The sequence below is a fragment of the Lagopus muta genome, chromosome 4, assembly GCF_023343835.1.
Source record: "Lagopus muta isolate bLagMut1 chromosome 4, bLagMut1 primary, whole genome shotgun sequence".
NCBI classification, from domain to species: domain Eukaryota; kingdom Metazoa; phylum Chordata; class Aves; order Galliformes; family Phasianidae; genus Lagopus; species Lagopus muta.
Window position 1 is genome coordinate 44,291,876 of NC_064436.1, and position 20,511 is coordinate 44,312,386.

Here is a 20,511-nt window from a genome sequence, read left to right on the forward strand (position 1 = left end):
TAAGTTTCTTAACAAAGATGTTGTGGGAGATGGTGTCAAATGCCTTGCTGAAGTCAAGGTGCACAACATCCACTGCTCTCCCCTCTCCTGCCCCCCATCTACCCTGCTGGTGATGATGACATAGAAGGCAAGCCAAGTTGGTCAAGAATGATTTTTCCTTGATGTACGTGTGCTGGCTATTCCTGATAACTTTCTTCTCTTATTAGGAGTAGTGAATGTGGACACACCAAGTGTGTATTTACCTTTTGTTTAATGCACATTACAAAGAGTTTTTAGAATGTGAGGTTTTTTTGTGTCTTATGAACTGTAATATTTAACTTGATAGCATGTGAGACATTTATCACTATTACTTCAAAACTATTGCACATAATTGGTACATAATTCATGTTGCTCTCAGTAACTAAAACTGATCCTTACAAGTAAGCAAGTAATCTTAGCAGGCCACATGCAGTTGATTTTAATTTTTGATGAACTCACTTTTGAAACTGTAGGTTGTAGTAAAAGCCATTTCAGCTCTACTACACTGAGTCTTTAACTTGAGCTCTTTATTTGGCTTTTGTATTCAAGGATAGTTTCAAGGAAGAAGTAAACAGGCAGTACTTCCCAAAAATTATGTGCTGAAAATAATAAGTACATTAACTTTCTCAAATGACTTCAATTATTTCAGTTGCAATGGAAAAAGATTTAAAATAACAGGCACAGGTATTATCAGTGCGTAGCAACATATTGGAAGGCATGAAGCATACGTGCTCCCCCTACACAGTGGCCAGAGCAAAAAGTGAATTGTTTTTGCTTGCATGTTTGTATAGAAAATGTTCATCGGGGGGACTGGGCTTTGACTTCATTGTTCTTCCTGAGCTCTCTGCTGCAGCTCCTGTAACACCTTATTGTCTTTAGTGCAGCGGAATAGGAATTCCTATCTTGAAGTACTCTTCAAGATTCTGTCCTTCCACCTTGCATCCTCCCTCCCATAATTCCTCCTCTTCTAACAAGAATAGCATGATTGTTTACATCTAATAACAAATCTTTGCTATTGTATTGTGACTGGTGCACCTAATTCTGTGGCAACTGTTGTTTTCCACAAATAGCGATATTGATGTGACTGTCATACTGAGCAATTGGTTTCTACAGAGCAATCAATAGAAAAATTACATATAATGATGTTACATTAGTGTACGCACTCACATGGCTTTTGGACAATAATATGCAATTCTTAATAGTTTTTCAGTATATCAATTTTATTCTGTTTTATTCAATTACTTTCAAAGGCTGCCCCCATAGAGTGAAGGACTGTGAAGATAGAGGAACAATAATGAATTCGTCTCCAGTAACGGCTCAGTTTCCTGATAATTGTTTTTGAAAAATTGTTGGATTGAGTGTCTTTAGTTGGTCAGTTTCTGAAATTGGCCTTTGTGTGCCTTTGTGTTAACTATTGTTCAGAGTTGGAGTAATCAAAAATAATTCTGATTGAGTAGCCAAATGAATAAATGCATTATGTCTACATTCATTTAAATATTTGGAAGGAATACAGTATCTTTTTCTTTAGTGCTTCAAACAAAATTAGAGAGCAGATGACTTTTTTCAAATCTTTACATTCAGTGGAATGACGGAGACCAGCTCAAGACGCCTGGGACAGACGGGCTTAGGCTCTGGTGGCGCAAGATGCAAAGTTTATTGTTGTTACAGGGTTTTTATATCTTTTAGCTACAGGAGTATACAATACTTAAATCGGATAACATTCATGTGGCTGACAGCAATACATCATTGGTTAATTAGCTCTTTGCATTATGATCAGTACAGTGATCAAAAGGTGTTCTCTCCACAGAACATGTTCTGCTCTTGGTCATGGAACGAAGAAGCTGTTAATTATGCTTGCTAGTTTCACATGGCAGTCCTTCCCTTTCAGGAGGGGCCGCGTGTTCCCTGTTTGACCCTTTCAGGCCAGCCAGGTCTGTTTTGCTTAACAGTCTTCCTCATTCCACCCTTTTCTATTTTATTAGACCAGGGGTGGTGGTGGTTTGTTTTTTGTGTTTTCCATTTCCAATTTTTTAAGATTTATATGCAAATTTTGGAGTTTATTTGTTATCATTTTCATCAAGCATGGACAAGCAAGAATTCCTATTATTATCATTATGGCAATGACTATCAGCCCATAAATTCCATTTCTAAATGATTTGAAGGACGGAAATGCAGATTTTAGAGCGCTTATAAATGTAGTAGTTTGAGCTGCTACTGAAAGATCTATATGGTGCGATTGTATCATATCATGAATGTGCTGTCTCAATTCCCTAAGATCTAATGGTGTGTTCGCATTATTCCATATGCCTTGAAGATGATCTTGTATTTTGTTCCAAGAGAATTTGGTATTATTGTATTCAACAGGAGTCACACAGATAGCTCGGTATTCTGCATGACATAAGAGAGATTCACGAGTAGCTATAATTTGTAACTGTCTTCCCAGGATGTCTACTGTATCCTTTAAGGAATTGAGACGCAGTTCAATCTTTTCATCCCAAGTAGCTTGATTTTGTAAAGCTTTAGATACATTAATTGATAATTCATTAACATAAGCTGCTGTCTGAATACTAGTTGTTAAAGAAATAGAAGCTACTGTAGTTACTGCTATGGCAGCAATGAGCGCAGCTATTCCGGCTATTATTAATCCGACCATTCGCTTAGATCTCTCTATTAATTGCAAAGAAGCTTCTTGGAGAATTTCCATTCCCTTGTCAGCATACCAATAATGTGTCAAATTTACAGGAAGATAGACATAATCAGGTTGCTATACTAACAAGAAGGAACTACTGCTACTATTAAGACAATTAGAGATCACACAATCGGTACAACTCACTATGCTATTCACAATATTTAGCGGTCCGCTTAAAAAGGCATAAGGTTCTGGAACACAAGCTCGCATATAAAACTCAGTTGTATAACTCTCTGCAGTCATTGCCCATTTATTATTTATTTGAATCCAAGTCAATGGATTAATTGGACCAATTAATTGGATTAATTGATTAATGGACCAAATTAATTGGTCGCCCTTGATTTCCTATCATATTCCAATCACAGATAGTGGAATCAATGCACACTGTTTCGTTAGCTCGACATGCTCTCCATAAAGGTGCAAATTCTGTTTTTGGAGTGATTGTGCTTTGACATAAAGGAAAATTTAAGGGAGGTGTTCCAGAACCTCTTGTCCCCTTAGCTAAATCTATATAGAGAAAATTCAGAGCCCAATGAATTCCTGTTGAAACATTGGTATCCCAATCTTGCTGCATTATAATTTGTTCACACAATGGATTCGTCTGGGTTAGAGTCAGTCTCTGCATCTTCCTTCGCAGTTCTCCCATCTTTGTTATTCAGCATGACGGACATATCTCTCCAGTATCCACCGTGGTGAGGTTTCGTCTGTAGGGAAAACACAAACATATCCTCTGCCCCAAATTAGTACAGGATCAGGACCATAAATTTTGCCGTCCATTGGATTTCTCCAATATACCATTGGTTTATCTCTTGTTTTATTACTCCAATGTCTATCAGCAGCCAATTTTCTGTCATCATCCAATGTCAAAAAATTTAAAACAAATAATGCATGTGATAACATAGAGGACGGAGTATCTTTAATTCCTCATGTCCCCCTTTTTATTTTCTTTAGTTGAGTTTTCAATTAATGATCAAATTTTTCTACTATACCTTGGCCTTCTGAATTATATGGAATTCCAGTTTTATGGTAAATTTTAAAATATCTACAAAAGGTTGCAAAACAGCTACTTACATAAGCTGGCTTGTTATCGGTTTTTAATGATTTCGGTGTTCCCATAACGCTAAAACAATGCAAAAGATGGTTGCATACATGAGAGAGTTTTTCACCAGACAAGTCTGAGGGCTACTGCAAAGTGAGAGAAAGTGTCAATTGTTACATGGACATAAGAAGATTTTCCAAAAGAAGGTACATGCGTGATATCCATCTGCCATAAATCATTAGGCATTAATCCTCTGGGGTTCACTCCAAAATGAGGAACTGGTAATAAAGGGGCACAAGAAGAACCGTTCCGCGTATTCGGAAGTCCAAAGCAAATATTCACCTCCACTTAACACAGCCTTTGCCAAGCTTTTCCAGTCAGAAGGGGGAAGAATATTAGCAGCTTTAAGCTCTTTCAGTTGTTTAAAAGGAATAGGCTCATAATCATTTACTGTGTTTCCATTTGCTTGTTGGCTCTGTATCACGGGAAAAACGTGCCCAGAAAAATCATAAATTGTCTCCCCAGCTTTCCTAGCTTCTTTTAATGCTAATTGCATAGGGTATTGTTGCATAAGCAAAGCATCTACTCCAGGCGGGGGAGGCATTCGCCCTGCTCGAAAGGCAGGTGAAACAGCAAGGGGATCTGATCGAGCCTGATTGACTGTCTGTTGTGTCTGCACAGCGGCATTAGCAACCTGTAATGCTGGGAATACAGCTGCTAAATCCTTATGGTGATATTCAGCAGCCTCTTTTTCTAATTCTCCCCAATCATCAGGGGGTAAAATATCCTTTTTTATGTTAGTGCCAGGAGGTTTACAAGGCGGCAAGTCGTTTGCTAATTTACAAATCAAAGGTTGCTTATATTGGGGAGGGGAGGGTGGGGGTGCTGATGGCATAGACAAAGGGATATGATCAAGAGATTTTGATCGCGACAAGGCAGGATATAACTTTTCTGTTGAGCGAGTGGTCCGCTGCCACTTCTCATCTCCCGTGTCTCCTCTGAGACATTCTTTTATTAGAGTCCAAAGTGTAAAAGTATCAATAGGTACCTTCTCAGGACCATGCACAGCATAATAGCCCTGGAGTCTTTCACCTACTTTATTCCAAGTTTCAATATTAATAGTTCCATCCCTGGGAAACCAGGGGCATACTTCCTCTATAAAATCTAAAAAACTACTAATCTGACTCCGAGTTACTTTTACTCCTCGGGCAACTAATAATGATTTCAGCATTGCAGAAAAAATGCCTCGTTCTGTACTTGCAGCTTGTCCCATTTTATTTAACAATCTGTCCAATTCCCTAGTCCTTACCTCCCTATTTCAACTTACCAACTGCGGCTCGTGGGAGGAAGCGACGCCTTTGTCATATGGAGTCCGAGATTCCCGGGTTTCGGCACCAAATGACGGAGACCAGCTCAAGACGCCTGGGACAGACGGGCTTAGGCTCTGGTGGCGCAAGAAGCAAAGTTTATTGTTGTTACAGGGTTTTTATATCTTTTAGCTACAGGAGTATACAATACTTAAATCGGATAACATTCATGTGGCTGACAGCAATACATCATTGGTTAATTAGCTCTTTGTATTATGATCAGTACAGTGATCAAAAGGTGTTCTCTCCACAGAACATGTTTTGCTCTTGGTCGTGGAACGAAGAAGCTGTTAATTATGCTTGCTAGTTTCATATGGCAGTCCTTCCCTTTCAGGAGGGGCCGCGTGTTCCCTGTTTGACCCTTTCAGGCCAGCCAGGTCTGTTTTGCTTAACAGTCTTCCTCAGTGGAACTAACAGGCAGAACCATGTTTGTAGAACACTATTTTTTTAATTTGAAAAAAGATAATTATTAACAAGAAATACCAATTTGCTAAATGTTGTACCTGTTTCAATTAAAAATCTTGACATGTTTCAAGTAGACCCTTCCATAATTTCAGAAACAGAGTACTTTGGCATCCAGATTTTTTCAAACATTGCCTTGGTTTGATTTATTGTTTACACTTCTCACATGAGCAGTTTAAAGGGACAAATATTTTATCTTTAAAGGAATACTTATTGCCCAATTTATTGTGTTTTTTGTTTTTCTTTTTTTTCCCCCAGTACTTCAGAATGGTCTGATATCTACATCTCTGAATGGAAGAAGTAAAGAATCTCGAATGAGTAATGTTTGAATGCTTTATCAAAATGGCAAGCTTTTGCGTGTTCATAGAATTCTTTAATTCCCAGAATTTTGGGCTGCTGTGGATTATGATATGCCTTTCCAAGAGCACAGAACTCTGAATTCAATTCAGTTCTGTTAAAGAGAAATCTCAAGAAAACTGGACATGGTTGAAGCCTTGATTTTAGTGTTGTATGAGCAAAAGGCCCAGTGACAACTGTTTGTCATAGAAAGGATTTTATTCCTGAGTTTACTGACTGGGGGGGTTTCTGGCTGGTGCGCTTGAATATACACTGAAAAACATGTCTAAGAAAAGCTAATAAAAAATGGTGGTGGTGTGAGAAGATTCTACCTAGGCAACTGATCTCTTGTGATTTGCTCTGTTGTTAATTTAACCATCATTTGTAAATACCTAATAACTTTCTTGCCTGCTCTTCTTACAATTGTTTATTTTTTTCCCCTTTAATTGCTTATTTGTGGAGTTGTCCTTACTTGTAGTTAAAGCTGTATGTCAGTATTTCAGAACAATAAGTGCTAGAAACTCAAGGCTGGAGGCTAGTCCTAGTCCAGTGAGCCCTAAAAATGAAAGATTTTCAATCAGAGAGTAAAATACATTTTCTACTATTGCAATATGTCTACTTAATATGGTTAATTATCATCTGAAGACTAATGCAACACAAACGATTATCACTTTCAATAGTATCAGACATCGAACAAATCTCCAGGTTAATGTCTCCTAGTATAAATTGGTGATTTAATTATTAGAAAATCAGGGCACTTGACTGATGCAGAAATGGCTAGTGAGTGATTTTAAGACTGTTGATTGCCTCCAGTATTTTTCTGATTGAATACTCTCAGAATAGTACAGATGCATAGAATCACCGAAGTTGGAAAAGACTTCTAAGATTATCCATTCCAAGTGTCCACCTGTTGCCAATATTTGCCAATAAAACATGTCCCTTCAGTACAACATCTAAACAATTTTTGAATACTTCCAGGGACAGTGACTCTGCCACCTCCACGGGCAGCCTGTTCCATTGCCTGACCACTCTTTTGGAGAAGTATTTTCTAACATATGACCAGAATCTCCCCTGGCTCAACTTGAGGCCATTTCCTTTAGTCTTATTGCTAGTTATGTGGGAAAAGAGGCTGACATCCTCCTTCAGCCACTTCTCATAAAGCTTGTAAAAACTTCATTCCAAGTGGGTCACAATAATTAAAAATATAGTTATAACTTTTGTATGCTGATGGACTGAGATTGAAGGAGGTCACATATTAGGATAAGGTTGAAATAACTTAATTCTGTTAGTCACTATCTTTCCTGCCTGAATTTTTCATTGGGAAGAATTTGGCTTTTTTTCTTTTAAAGGAACATTCAACTGAATTACTTTATCAGTTTTTTTTTTTTCCAGCTGATTTTCATTGACAGTAAAGTGAAAAAATATTTATTTTTCAATAAAATGTTAGGATTTCTGTGGTGTTTATTAAATAAGGAAGCAATCATGCAGAAAAAGTGACTGCATTTTTTCAAATATAAAATATAGCTTCTAGATTTCTGTAGTCAGACTTAGTTTTTTTTAACATCTGAATCTTTTTTTCATCTGCTTTTAATACAGTATTTTTGTGCAGTTGTGTTAGCTGTATTTGAGATCCATTGCTATATCTCATCACAAGAACCTTACTGTTTAATTAGTCAGTCCATCAAAGTTAACAAATTCCATGAAATATTCACTAATGCCCCCAATATGGTTGTTCCGTTTTCATTCATTACATTTCTTTCTGTTTCTTATTTATATGGATGTTTTTATATACATACATTCCCTTAATGATAATTTAATTATGCTATATAAGGGTTTTTTAAAGCCCTCTTATTTTTATGCAAAGCACAAAAGTTATGCGTATTACCTATGGCCAATGTATCAGTGATGTAGTTATTATTATTTCTTATTATTTTTTAATGCATACGTGGAGTTGATTTAAGTTACATCCACACAGTAAAATAACCTTGTTCCCAGCTGCTGCAAAACACGTTTCAGCCTCTTTGACCTTCATACATGGTTAATATTTATATTCATTGATTTTTTGAATCAATGCATCATCTATTCGATTTCACAAAAATATATTCAAATGCTCTAATACTTTGAGAGAGTTAGGCTTATGAGTCTTGAGCCCATCAAAGCTAGCATAAATAACTTAATTCCTTCCCAGAGTGTGAAGAAAACTGCCTGAATCACCCCACTTGCTTTTTCCATCTATCTAGCATACAAATTCTTCAGTGTTTTCTTGAATGAAGAATACCCCTACCCTAGCAGTTTGGTAGACCTGAATCTTGGTTATTATTGACAGAATGAAGCTGTTAAAAAGATTCAAAGTATTCCAAAATTGTCTTAAATATCTCTTTGCCCCTTAAAGAACATCTTTTATGTTTCTGAATATCTAAACGGGTTGGGAGACCAAAATCCTTTCCAACATTCAAGTCCACTTCATGAGAATGAATGTACAGCATGATGACATACTTCCCAGGTTCCTGAAGGAACTGGCTGATGTAGTTAAGACATGTACCAGTCACAGCATCAGTATACAAAGTAAGAGCAATAGATGTTATTTGCCTGGACTTCTGCAAGGTCTTTGATGTGTTCACGCATCACGTTCTTAGCATTAACTTGGGAAAAAGTGAGCTATTTTGTGCATAAGAAATTGGTTACGTGGTCTTAGCCAAAGTGTTGTGGTCATGCTCTATGACCAAGCAGGGTCCGAGTGGTGCAGTTGACACTATTAAAGTAAGGGATGCTATCCAAAGGGACCTGAATATGCTTGAAAGTGGGCGTGTGTAACCTAATCAGACTTAAGTTTAAATGCAGGATGTTGTACTTGGATCAGGGCAATTCCAGATATTTCTGCAGACAAGAGAACAACCTGAGAACCTACTGAGAAGGACGTGGATGTCCTATTGGATGAAAAGATTGACATGGGTCAGCAGTGTGCGCTTGCAGCCTGGAAGGCCAGCAGGGTGTGTCTGTCTGCTTTCTACTCACCCCTATTGAAGTCCCATTTGAAGGACTGTGTCTAGGCATGGGGCTGCCTAGAAACACGAAGAACATGGAACAGGAGCTGTTGAAGCAGGTTCAGGGGACGGTCATGATGGTGATAGCTTTTTATGGTCTGATAGTGATAAGACAGGTAGTAAAACATCTTAAACTGAGAGGAGATTTAAATTAGCCAATTTAGATTAGGAGAAAATTCTATATTCAGAATGTGCTGAGGAGCTGGAACAGGCTGCTCAGAGAAGCTATGGATGCTCTATACCTGGAGGTATTCAAAGGCAGGTTGGGTGGGGCACTGGGCAGCCTGATCTACTGGGTGGCAACCCTGCTCATGGCAGAGTGGTTGGAACTAGGTCTTTAAGGTCCCTTCCAACTCTTGTTGTTTCATGATTCAGATAGTTTAAAATAAATAAATCACTCAGGTGGTTTGTACTCTAGGAGGAAATTTGTCACATAATGCAGCTGCAATCCATGTCTCTTCCATCTGGCACAAATTATCATCAGCCTCAACAGATGTAGCACTGTAAGTCAATGCAGGGCAAACTAGCACATCAGGGCAGACTAATGCATTGTTTCCTTTTAAGGCGATATTGAATTACAGTTCCTCTGGTATTCTTAGCTTCATAGCTCAGCAGTAATTTTATGCATATTGTTGTGGCTAAGCATATTTAAAACTGTTCAACAGATGTGGAAACAAACCTTTGGTAATGTGTTTGTTTAAACCTAGTACATTATTCATCTAAGTCCCTTGGATGTTTTCCTCCTCATTAGCTGTATGCAAGTCCATTAAGCTGTGACCAACATGGCAGTGAAAGAATCTAGATGGTGAACGTTTGGTTTGTGCCATTATGCAGTGATTCTTAAACAGATTAAAACTACTCAGGCATTCAGTAATGACTTATCTAATGCTAGAAGATTAATATTATCTTGTTCATTACAGTTGTTAAAATTATGCAGAATTTAACTGTAATTATCCTAAGTTCTTCACCTTCAGATAAGTAGCAAATAACTATTTTCTTAACCAAAATATGAGTACGTAAAAACATGCTAAGTTTTTTTTTTTTTTTTTAATGAAATGATCACATTCTCAGATTTTTCATGCCGTGCCAGGCAATAAGGTAGCATAATCTATTCCTACATATATCCACAAATTTAATTTCTGATACTTTATCAGACACAGAACAAAGGAGTATTTGGAATTTTAGTTTTTCAGATATTTAGAACAAAGCAAAATTTAATAAATTATAAAGAATCTAGCATAAAATTTGTAAAAGCTTGAATAAAATCTTTTGTCATTTAATCTTCTGAAAGTTGTCTTCATGTGCTTCAGTCTGTCAGAGCATCTGCAAAAGATAAAACTGACATAGCTAAAAAAGGAGAAATATAAGATTTTTATTTTTTTGTAAATAAATTTTAAATAAATGTCATGTTATGCCACAGAATGACAGCATGGTTTAAAAAGAACAAAGAAAAACTACAAAACAAACCTAAAGTAAATATCCTGGGAGGTATGATACAGAATTTTAAAATAATTATACAAACTTCATATATGATGAGGATCTCTGATGCTGCCATGCTTTATGGACTCCTTAGTAGGACTAAGTATTATGTCAAAATGGTAAAAATCTGAAATCATGTGTTCTGAATTTTAGAGATGTGAAATTATTTTCTGGACTCTGATAATTCTACTGTTATCAAAGGGTGTTACTACAGTTTAAATATCCTTCCTTTTAAAATGACCTGTTAGATCTGTGTACTCAATCGAAAATGCAGCTTACTTTCTTCCCCGAGAGCAGAAAGTTTAAAAGATAAGAGAGAACTTATGCTTGCCAATTTTCAGAGAAATTGTGTCTGTTTCTAACTCCTGTGTAGCTCTTGAAGACTTAGGACTGGGATGGAAATTTAGGAAATGCTGTGGTCTTCTTTCCTAATCCTCCTTGAAGCCATTTAATGATAAAGTAGTATAATGAAATAGAAATCTAGCTGAAAAAGACACTCGTATTTTTACTTGTGCATGTATGTAAATGTGAAGTTTTAATGCTATGCACCAAGGACTGGCTTTGTAGAATCTTCTTTACTTATCTGACATGTTTACTGACTGTGGTTGATGAAATCCAAATAATATCACCAAACTGCTTTATGTGTAGACTTGCAAGATAGATTACTATACATTAACAGTGAGGAATTTTCAGACAGTGCATAAAAAGTACCAGTATTATTTTTTTTTTATCAGTTACATCTGCATTTCTCTTCTGTCCATCATCATATGTTTATTTAGTCTTTATGGTTTTTAGCAGTTATTCACAGCCTGAGAATCTGACAGAAATTGGCTTCATTTTAATAAAGCATTTTATTTAGACTCTAAATGTTTAGTAATTTCTTCAGAGTGCATCTGTCCTACTTTCTTTTCAATATACAGCTATTCTACATTATTATTTCACAGTCAAACATCATCAATGATAATGATTAGCAGTGTATGAAACTAAATGCAGACTGTAAATACCTGTATCTCATGTGGCTAAAAATGCTCAGTTCATCTCTTAGTTTTTTGAATCAGTGAGGAAAACTGTTTTCTCTTCAGGAACCAGAAATTCTTGTCAAAGAATAAGAACTCTAATGTTTATGGTTGTGCTCTGAAGAATTGTTTATAGACAACTCATAAAATGACACCTGATGTACATGTACATTTATTTTTTCTTGAATTATTACGTCTCTCCTTTTGAAGATTTGCTTCAAAATCTCCTGACGCTGTGATTTAAATGCCATTTTAGTATACAATCCTCCCATTCTGCTTCTGCAGGTGTGATAGTAACCTATCTAATGTTAACTAATATTAATTCTGTTAATACATCAATGACAGAGGGTGGTGGTCAATGGCTCTATGTCCAGGTGGAGGCCGGTAACAAGTGGTGTCCCCCAAGGGTCTGTCTTGGGACCGGTGCTCTTTAACATCTTTATTAATGACATCGATGAGGGAATTGAGTGCACCCTCAGCAAGTTTGCTGACGACACCAAGCTGAGTGGTGCGGTTGATACGGTGGAAGGAAGGGATGCCATTCAGAGGGACCTCGACAGGCTGGAGGGCTGGGCTCGGGTGAACCTGATGAGGTTCAACACGGCAAAGTGCAAGGTTTTGCATTTGGGCCGGAAGAACCCCAGGCACCTGTACAGGCTGGGAGGAGCGGTCCTTGAGGGCAGCTCGGCAGAGAAGGACCTGGGGGTCCTGATGGACGAGAGACTGAACATGAGCCAGCAGTGCGCTCTGGCAGCTTGAAAGGCAAATGGGATCCTGGGCTCCATCAGGAGAGGGGTGGCCAGCAGGGACAGGGAGGTGATTGTCCCTCTCTACTCGGCTCTTGTGAGGCCCCACCTGGAGTACTGTGTCCAGGTGTGGAGCCCTCAGTACAAGAAAGACATTGAGATTTTGGAAAGGGTCCAGAGGAGGGCGACTAAGATGATCAGGGGGCTGGAGCACCTCCCCTACGAGGACAGGCTGAGGGAGTTGGGCTTGTTCAGCCTGGAGAAGAGAAGGCTGCGGGGTGACCTCATTGCAGCCTATCAATACCTGAAGGGAACCTACACCCAGGAGGGGAGTAAACTCTTCAAAAGGGCTGACGACAGCAGGACTAGGGGAAATGGTTTTAAGTTGAAGGAGGGAAGATTTAGGTTAGATGTTAGGGGGAAGTTCTTTACTAGGAGAGTGGTTAGGCCCTGGAACGGGCTGCCCAGGGAGGTTGTGGATGCCCCGTCCTTGGACGTGTTTAAGGCCAGGTTGGACGGGGTCCTGGGCAACCTGATCTGAATGTGTATGTTGGTGGCCCTGCTAGGCAGGGGGGTTGGAACTACATGATCCTTGGGGTCCCTTCCAACCCGGGTGATTCTGTGATTCTGTGATTCTGTGAACTCTGGCCTATCAGTATCTTCCACTAGGCACAAAATGGTAAATACAAACTTGACAAATATAAATTCTGTTGTATACAAAAATAAACTATTTTCTGTTAAAACAACTTTAAGTCTACCCAGGGCATCTACCCAAAGAAAATAATAATTCATTCATTAAGTTTCAGGTCCCTTAAGATATTTTAACAACTGAAATTGTAGCAGGATGAAGAAAATTTGGAAGTAACTGACCCTTAAGTAGTAAAACCACTTCTGTTACCGATGATACACATCGTAAGTGAAACTCCATTATAATGTGGTTAATGTAGCAACTACAGTAATTTCATTAAGATGAGGAAATTTTCGCCTTGAAAGATTTAAAAGCTAATTACTGAATGCTATACTGAAATAAATGAAAGTCTTTATTTCCATTGCAGTAATAGCTGATTTGCTACTAAATAGTTCTTCAGTAAAACTATTTTCTAAATAGTGGCATGTCTGAATGTTTCTATTCAAGCTCCAAAATATTTATAAGATCCAGCTTTTTTTTTTTTTCCCCAGCAATAAAAATTTTTCAAGAATAACACCTGCACAGAATAATGCTTTTGACAGGCAATGGAAGAGCCCATGAGCACATGGGGTTTTAATGTGATTTATAACACAGAAAAAACCTGCTACCCATGTGTAATTTTGATATTAAGATTGGCTTGTAATATTTAAGTTCTTAATAAAAGGAAAAAAAAAAAATGAAATAGCACACTCTGGATTTTGTTTATCCTTTGGTAATTTAAATTTTAAAATAACCTTAAATTATCTTCAAGGAGAGTAAGTACATGAAATTATATGTTATTTTCTCAAACATGAAAATAGAAGCATTTCCACTTAATGCATTTTGAGTTTATATACTCCTTTAAACAGTGAGTGTGTTTACCAGAGACCTTTCAGAAGCCATTATGCACAGCATAAACAGAAATCATTATTTCAACATAGAAGATTGTTGTCCAAAAGCAGAATGAGACTGACTGCTTCTGTTGTCAATGGCTTAAAGTGGTTTATGATGCTCTGATTGCACCAAGTTCCTCATGGCACCAGAAAGAAGTGTTTTACTTTCCTGGTTAGAAGCAACTGTCAGCAGTATCAAGGCAATATAGAAATGCTTCACAGCTTTCCCAAGGAGCAAGACGTACTTTCTCATCATCAGCCATGAGCAGGATTACAAGGAGACAAGGCCTTACCTGTTTTTGCAGCATGCTCAGCACTTTTTAGGGGGTGGCTGTAGGAAGGTAGTATACGACGTCACAGCAGTGTGACTTTTGGACATGGTTAAATAAGATGTCCATTTTGGAACATCTCCTCATGCACAAGTAGTAATTATTTGGATTTAGCTGATTTATTTTGGAAAGAAGACAGACATTTAGGCACCTCATGAAAATACTCAAATCTTATCTTCCTATAGGTCTCATTGTAATGGTCAGGGCTTTCAAAAGAAAAGTAACAGTGCAGAATTCAGGGTTTCACATAGAATCTAGTTCCAAAGCATGCCTATGCTCTTGATTCAGTTGCTTTGGTCTTTTTTCATGATGACCCACATTTGTCTCTCATCTTCAGAAACCCACAGTGGTTGTTTCTCCCTCCAGGAAAGATAATGGCAACTTTTCGAGTAACTTCAATAGGGACAGGAATCAGCATATGAGGAAATAGTCTTACCTTTTTCTTTTTGATTAGTTTTCTTTCCTATTTTATAGATTATTTTCAAATGTTCAGACACTGAATCTTCAATAAGAAGACTTAACTCACTGGGTCGCTCAAATATTTTGACACTTTGACTAACTCTCTCCTGAAGAAAGTTACTTGTTTTTTGAGGCTAATATATTATGGTGGTAGTAATACAGACTGTGTTGTTTACAGATTTCCTGAAATACACAACTTCTAGACTAAAAAAATATAACTGGGGTGGAAAACATCTGCAGAGTGTGCAATTACCTCAGGAGAATTAGACTAGTTGACCCTGGAGAGAGATCTGTCAGCCTAAATTGTTCTTAAGACTTATTAACTATGGCACCTCAAAATAAGGAAGGAAAAGCATTGGCATCAGTGGGAAGTGGATACCAGGGATCATTCCTAATCAGTCCTAATACTCAGAGCAAAGTAGTATTGATAAAGGAGTCCTCTCTGATATAGTGCTTGTAATTAGCTGCTTTTATTGTCTTACCTTTTTTTTTCACAGGCAAAGATTTAGTTGGCTTCCTCTGCCACTGTTTAGCCTTTGTTTTTGCCACAAGACAGGTTCCTGGGTTTGAGGAGAGAAAATCATCCCGTGATAGATCTACTTCTTTTTTAACAGATAACACCCATTTGCTCTGGTGAGGCCATAATTAAAATACTATGTTCAGTTCTGTGCTCCTCAGTTAAAAAAAAGACAGGGATCTCCTAGGAGTCCAGCAGAGGGCTACAAGATGATCAAGGATCTGGAGCATCTCCTGTATGAGCAAAGACTGAGTAACCTGGGTCTGTTAAGCCTGGGGTAAAGAAGACTGAAGGGGTGATCCGGCAAACGTTTATAGATATGTAAAGGATGATGGGAGGCAAATGGATGAGGCCAGGCTCTTCTCAGTGGCGTGTAGTGATAGAACAAGGAGCAATAGCCTAAGACTTGTATATAGGAAGTTTTGTGCTAACGTGTGACAGAGCTTCTTTATGGTAAGGGTGATGGAGCACTGGAACAGGTGGCCCAGAGTCTCCTACAGTGATATTCAAGACCTGTCTGAACATCTACTTGTGTGACCTATTGTAGGGTACCTGCTTTAGAGGAAAGCTTGGACTCTATTATCTCTTGAGGTCCCTTCCAACCTCTGTGATTCTGTGAAGTGAAAAATAAAATAACTTTAGTCATCTGATGTAATTTTACAAGCTGGCTGTAATGGGAAATGTGTCATTTCTTACGGTCTTTCCTGCTTCACTGGTTAAACGTGGAACTGGTGACACTCTTCAATTAATAGAATTAGGTTATGATACAGTAAAGTTAATGCCATTCAGGCACAGAAATGCCTTAAAAGAACCCTTCAGAAGAACATCTGGAATATTTAAATTGCAAGTTCAGATGCATTTTCACATTGAATAATCCTTGTAGAGTTGAATTTAATGAAAGAATGAACTTGGTTTGCAAGACTCAGGAGAGAAGATTATTAGCTGAACAGCTTTGTTTCATTAGACCACTGCTAATTTAATATTCCCTTGCAAGCTTAAAAATAGTCATATTTCTGTCATTTTCTTTAAAATTATGCTTTTTTGAATTTTCTGTCTTAAAAAGTATAAAAATACTTGAAAGAGCAGATCTCTGTATACATGATCTTTTTGATGGATTTTGTTATGTTTGGAATATTTCACGTTTATTATACTTTTTTAATAAGGAGTTTTTTTTTTCTTTTCAAAATTACCATGTAACATGTGACATTGTACAGAACCTCTAGAGTTGATCAAATCCAACCCCTTACTAAAAGCAGGATCAGTTAGACTAGACTGCTTAGAACTATATCTAGTTCAGTTTGTGTTCATTACCTCTTGTCCTGTCACTGAGCACCACTGAAAAGAGCCTAGTTCCTTCTTATTTACTTCTCCTTATCAGATATTTATACATATTTATATGTTGATGAAATCCTCTCTAAGCCTTTTCCTGAGGCTGAAGAATTCAAGCTCTTTCAGGGTCTTGCAATGTTCAAGATATACTCCAATCCCTGAACAATCGTAGTGACCCTTTGCTGACTTGCTCCAGGAGGTCCATGTACTTTTTGGATCAGGAAGCTCAGAACTGGATTGTGTGCTCCAGAAGTTTTTCACCAGGGCTCAGTAGATGGAAGGGATCCTGTCTTTGACCTGCTAGCGATGTTCTGACGTAGCCTAGCCTACTGGCCTTCTTTGCCTGAAGGCCACATTGCTGGTTCATGGGTCAGCTTGTTTTCAGCCATAGCCTTTTTTTTCAAGTTATTTTCTGTGGCTTATTTATATATGTCTAGAGGAAAACATTAAATAAAGGAGTCATTTTCTTTCCAAAGATGATTTCATTCTTACTTATGTACTTGTAGTGACAGAAACCAGCCTGAAGTGGAAATTTAGGCATATAATTCTAATTAATTTCTTTAATTAACCTCACCAGTTCAAAATGTAGAGTAAAAGGTGAGCTTATTAAGTCTTTAAAATATGTATTGGGAATAGAGTTTGCTGGAGAATGTAGTAACTATCTAATCTAATAAGTGTAATGAAATTACTGCATTTAAGGTAGCTAGGGCTTTTGAAGGGAAGAGAGGGAAATTTTAATTCCAGGCTGCTTCCTGAGGTTGAGGTGGGAGGAGACAGTAGGGAACTAGCAGGTAGAGAGACTAAATTTGTCAGCTAAATGCTCCTCAGAATATTAAATATGATCTCCCAGAACTATAGATGTGGACCTGAAATGAAAAGGTTCACTTGCAAACATAACTCTATCTTGTATTTGATTGTGATTTTTTTTTTTTGTTATTGTATTTTTTTTTTTCTTCCTGTTATTGCTGTTGTTTTCTTTTGTTTTCCTCCTATAATACGTCTGTATACTCCAGCTTCCAATTAGCTCTGTGGTACTTAGCCACTCTCAATCAAAAGCAGCACTTCTGAAATGTGTTTTCTGTACAGTGCATGTGTAATTGAGGTGTATAGATGCAGAATGACTACCTGTGTGATTGAATTGGAGTTTTGGTGATTATGCAGGTAAATGATGATAGTTTATCCAGGATGCTCACTCAAGTAAAGATGCAAGTATCTCAAAATCTCTTTATGTCACTGTTACTGCAAGAATGGCTGCTTTAGACTCTACCTTTAGCAGAGGTAGATATAGGCTTCCCTCTTGTGAACTTTAGGGCATTTCTGACTGCCTTAAAGCTGCCTTCAGACATTCAACACCTGGATAAAATAGAGGCATAAGTCTTCTATAGATAGCTGTGAGTGAGTAACTTAGTGCTTGTAATTTCTAGTATTTTAATTGCCTAAAGGTAAAGCTGTAATGTGCGTGAAGGGGTACTAGGCTATTGTTTGCTATCAATACCAAGAGCACAAATCTTCTGTGAGAGTATCTGCAGTTTATGGCTGAGTTTATCAAACTAACAGTTGCTGGTCTTCAGGTAAACAAGACTCCCTAATGAATATCAGCTGTTGTTTTTGACTTTTTCAACAGTGCTTTCAAATCCTGATAGTGAAAAAAAAGATGTTTTTTACCTCTAGTGGTGGATTTTTTCTTTTTCTCACTAGATTACAGTGATAAACTGCTTTTTCTAACACTTGCCCACTTCTGTTTATATTCAGTTTCTTCAGGAAAAAAAGCGCTAACCAAGTGAAGTTAGGTGGTAGTTAAAGCAGTCAGTGGTGTTTAAACTGTTTTCTGCTTTAAGTGTTGTTTTTTTTTTTTCTTCTGGTTTAGGGACATGGTTTGAAGGTGGGAGGGCGGAGGTTTTTGTTTTTTGTTTAAAAGGTTTCACTTAAGTAGTCTTAAGCAGTTTTTTCTTTAGGGTGTTACAGCTTGATTCTGAATGTCTTAGATAACTGTCAAATCACATCTTATTTTTATTTTTACTATGCTACTCAGGAGAAAGTGCCATCATTCATTAACATTTTCTGTTTCATGGTGATCGTAGGTGTTTCACTATTACCTTGACTCGCAATAGAATAATGCAGACAATGCATCACTGGGTTCTTAACACTACTTAGTCTGTAACAACACCTGCTGCTGATTTTTAAGCCTTGGATCTGAAGTAAGACTAGGTGCAGCTGACAACTGGTGCATCTTAAGGCAAGGTTCTGCTTAGTTGGAGGCTTCTTTCTAATTTACTTTGCCTACAGGGCTGCCCTGGCTCTGCCTGAAAAGACTGTGCTGAAAAACAACAGGAAATGGGGAAGAGAAAGAGGCACAAATGGGAAGTCAGTGGTCAAAATAAAACAGTCCTAAATTCAAAGTGTTGAAGGCATTTGTCATTCATTTAGCAGTGTGTCACAGAAACAATGGATTCTTATTAACTATTCATGTAAGCCTGTATCCTTTACGGAGAATTCAGTAAATTGTAATGAAAAGTATCATCTTCAAAGAAAAAACATTGGATTTTGTGTGAAATACTGGCAGGCTATCCAAACCATGAAGGTGAATATTTTTGTATCTCACCTCCCTAGAATAGCTATTTTTCAGTGCAAAGAACTATTGGCCCTGACAGGAGGTACTAAATGAAATGCCAGTTCTATATTTAGAGTCTGTTTTCTGAATCAAGCTAACAGCAGTACTTGACTCCTGACCTTCTGGCTTTGTGCCTCTAAAAAAGTAAACAGAACAACAACCAACCAAACAAACAAAAAACACACACCTAAAAACAAACAAAAAAACCTAACCCACTCTTATCTGAAATAATAAAGAATTAGAAACTCAGTCTCAAATATTCATCCAAATATTATTCTAAGGAAAGCTCTTCCTCATACTTGATCTAAAACTGCAATCTTTTGAAGTGTGTGTAGAACCAGAATTTCCAAGTAACAAAATTAATTGCTTATGACCAAGTAAGAATGAGGAAGGCAAGAAGACTTGTAACAAACAGCAGAATTGTTGGTTTCAATGTTGTGTCACTTAACATTTGCAGTGTTTTGCTATTGTCTTTTGAGCTGTGTGATGTTATTGCTCCCTTTCAAAAAGGTTTCAATGAACTGGTGTATTTCAAAGAAAATCACATTGGGATTTATGTGAATTTACGAGACTCCATAAGAAACTGGTAAATAGGTATTGTAACGTGAGGCATTAGAGACATTTAACTAGTCTTGCTGCATGTTGCATGATGGTTGCTTGATGCCAAGATGCTAAATTCTGGGAAATTCAACAGTAAACCTGGAAGAGACAAAATCTTGTGTGAAAGGGCAAACCTACATATAGGGCAGGGTAACAGGGGAGCCAAGGGTTAGCTCTCCTCGGTACTTACCTCATTCGTTCCCCTGATAGGTAGGGAAGGAAAACTTGAAACAAGCATTGAATTGGGTGATTAAAAATAGATAGGTACTTGTTTACTTTCCAGTCAAACAGTTTATCAGTTCTTTGCTGAAATCTTAAAGAAAGCAAAGTCTAGCAAGAAGGGATTAATTTGCAGATGCTACACAGCACAAATTCTCTGTGCCATAGAAGGCTGGGGTAGCAGCAGATGCTGAATGGTCCCTATGGCATGGTATGTTACTTGTTCTGGTGTCTAGGACCATGAGCTATTAGGGAGAAAATAAAGACGATGCCTGATGCCACATCTGAATTGTAACAGACTGCAACAAAGCTTTATGCCAAACACATGGGAAAGTTACAGCACTCTACCAAGTTCATATGACAAATGCAGTTTGACATGACAATTAAAGATCATTTGGATCAAGTAATAACTGTCATATTCAACAAGTAGGAAGTGTTTGACTACCAATTTGGCATGTGAGCATGTGGCTGGACTCCATAATGGTTGATACAGCGATAGACCCTACATTTGCAGCTGTACCACATCTGATGAAGCAATTTATGTGTTGTGAGATTAGGATATGTGAACATTTCAGGTTGCCAAGATGCTCTGTAAGCAGGTGAAAGGGATGCATGTAAATATCCTTCATATGTAAAAGTTTCAAACTGGTCTATTACAACTTATATATGGCTCCTATATCTAGCCAACAGA

General features: G+C 37.7%; 2 protein-coding genes across 3 annotated transcripts in view; one reads left to right on the top strand and one right to left on the bottom strand.

The window, feature by feature from the left end:
- The window catches only part of SGCZ (sarcoglycan zeta), a 339,073-nt gene that overhangs the window by 53,984 nt on the left and 264,578 nt on the right, over positions 1 to 20,511 (top strand). The window lies entirely within an intron of this gene.
- Positions 1,671 to 5,452, bottom strand: LOC125692153 (endogenous retrovirus group K member 5 Gag polyprotein-like). The gene is made up of 2 exons (XM_048942325.1): positions 3,779 to 5,452; positions 1,671 to 3,411 (listed from the first exon to the last, which is right to left on the bottom strand). The coding sequence occupies exon 1, from the start codon at positions 5,017 to 5,019 to the stop codon at positions 3,985 to 3,987; it is 1,035 nt and encodes a 344-aa protein (XP_048798282.1). The 5' UTR covers positions 5,020 to 5,452; the 3' UTR covers positions 1,671 to 3,411; positions 3,779 to 3,984.

What these genes read in the sequence shown, in the direction of transcription:
- LOC125692153 (XM_048942325.1), bottom strand. Translation starts at nt 5,019, where the DNA reads ATGGGACAAGCTGCAAGTACAGAACGAGGCATTTTTTCTGCAATGCTG.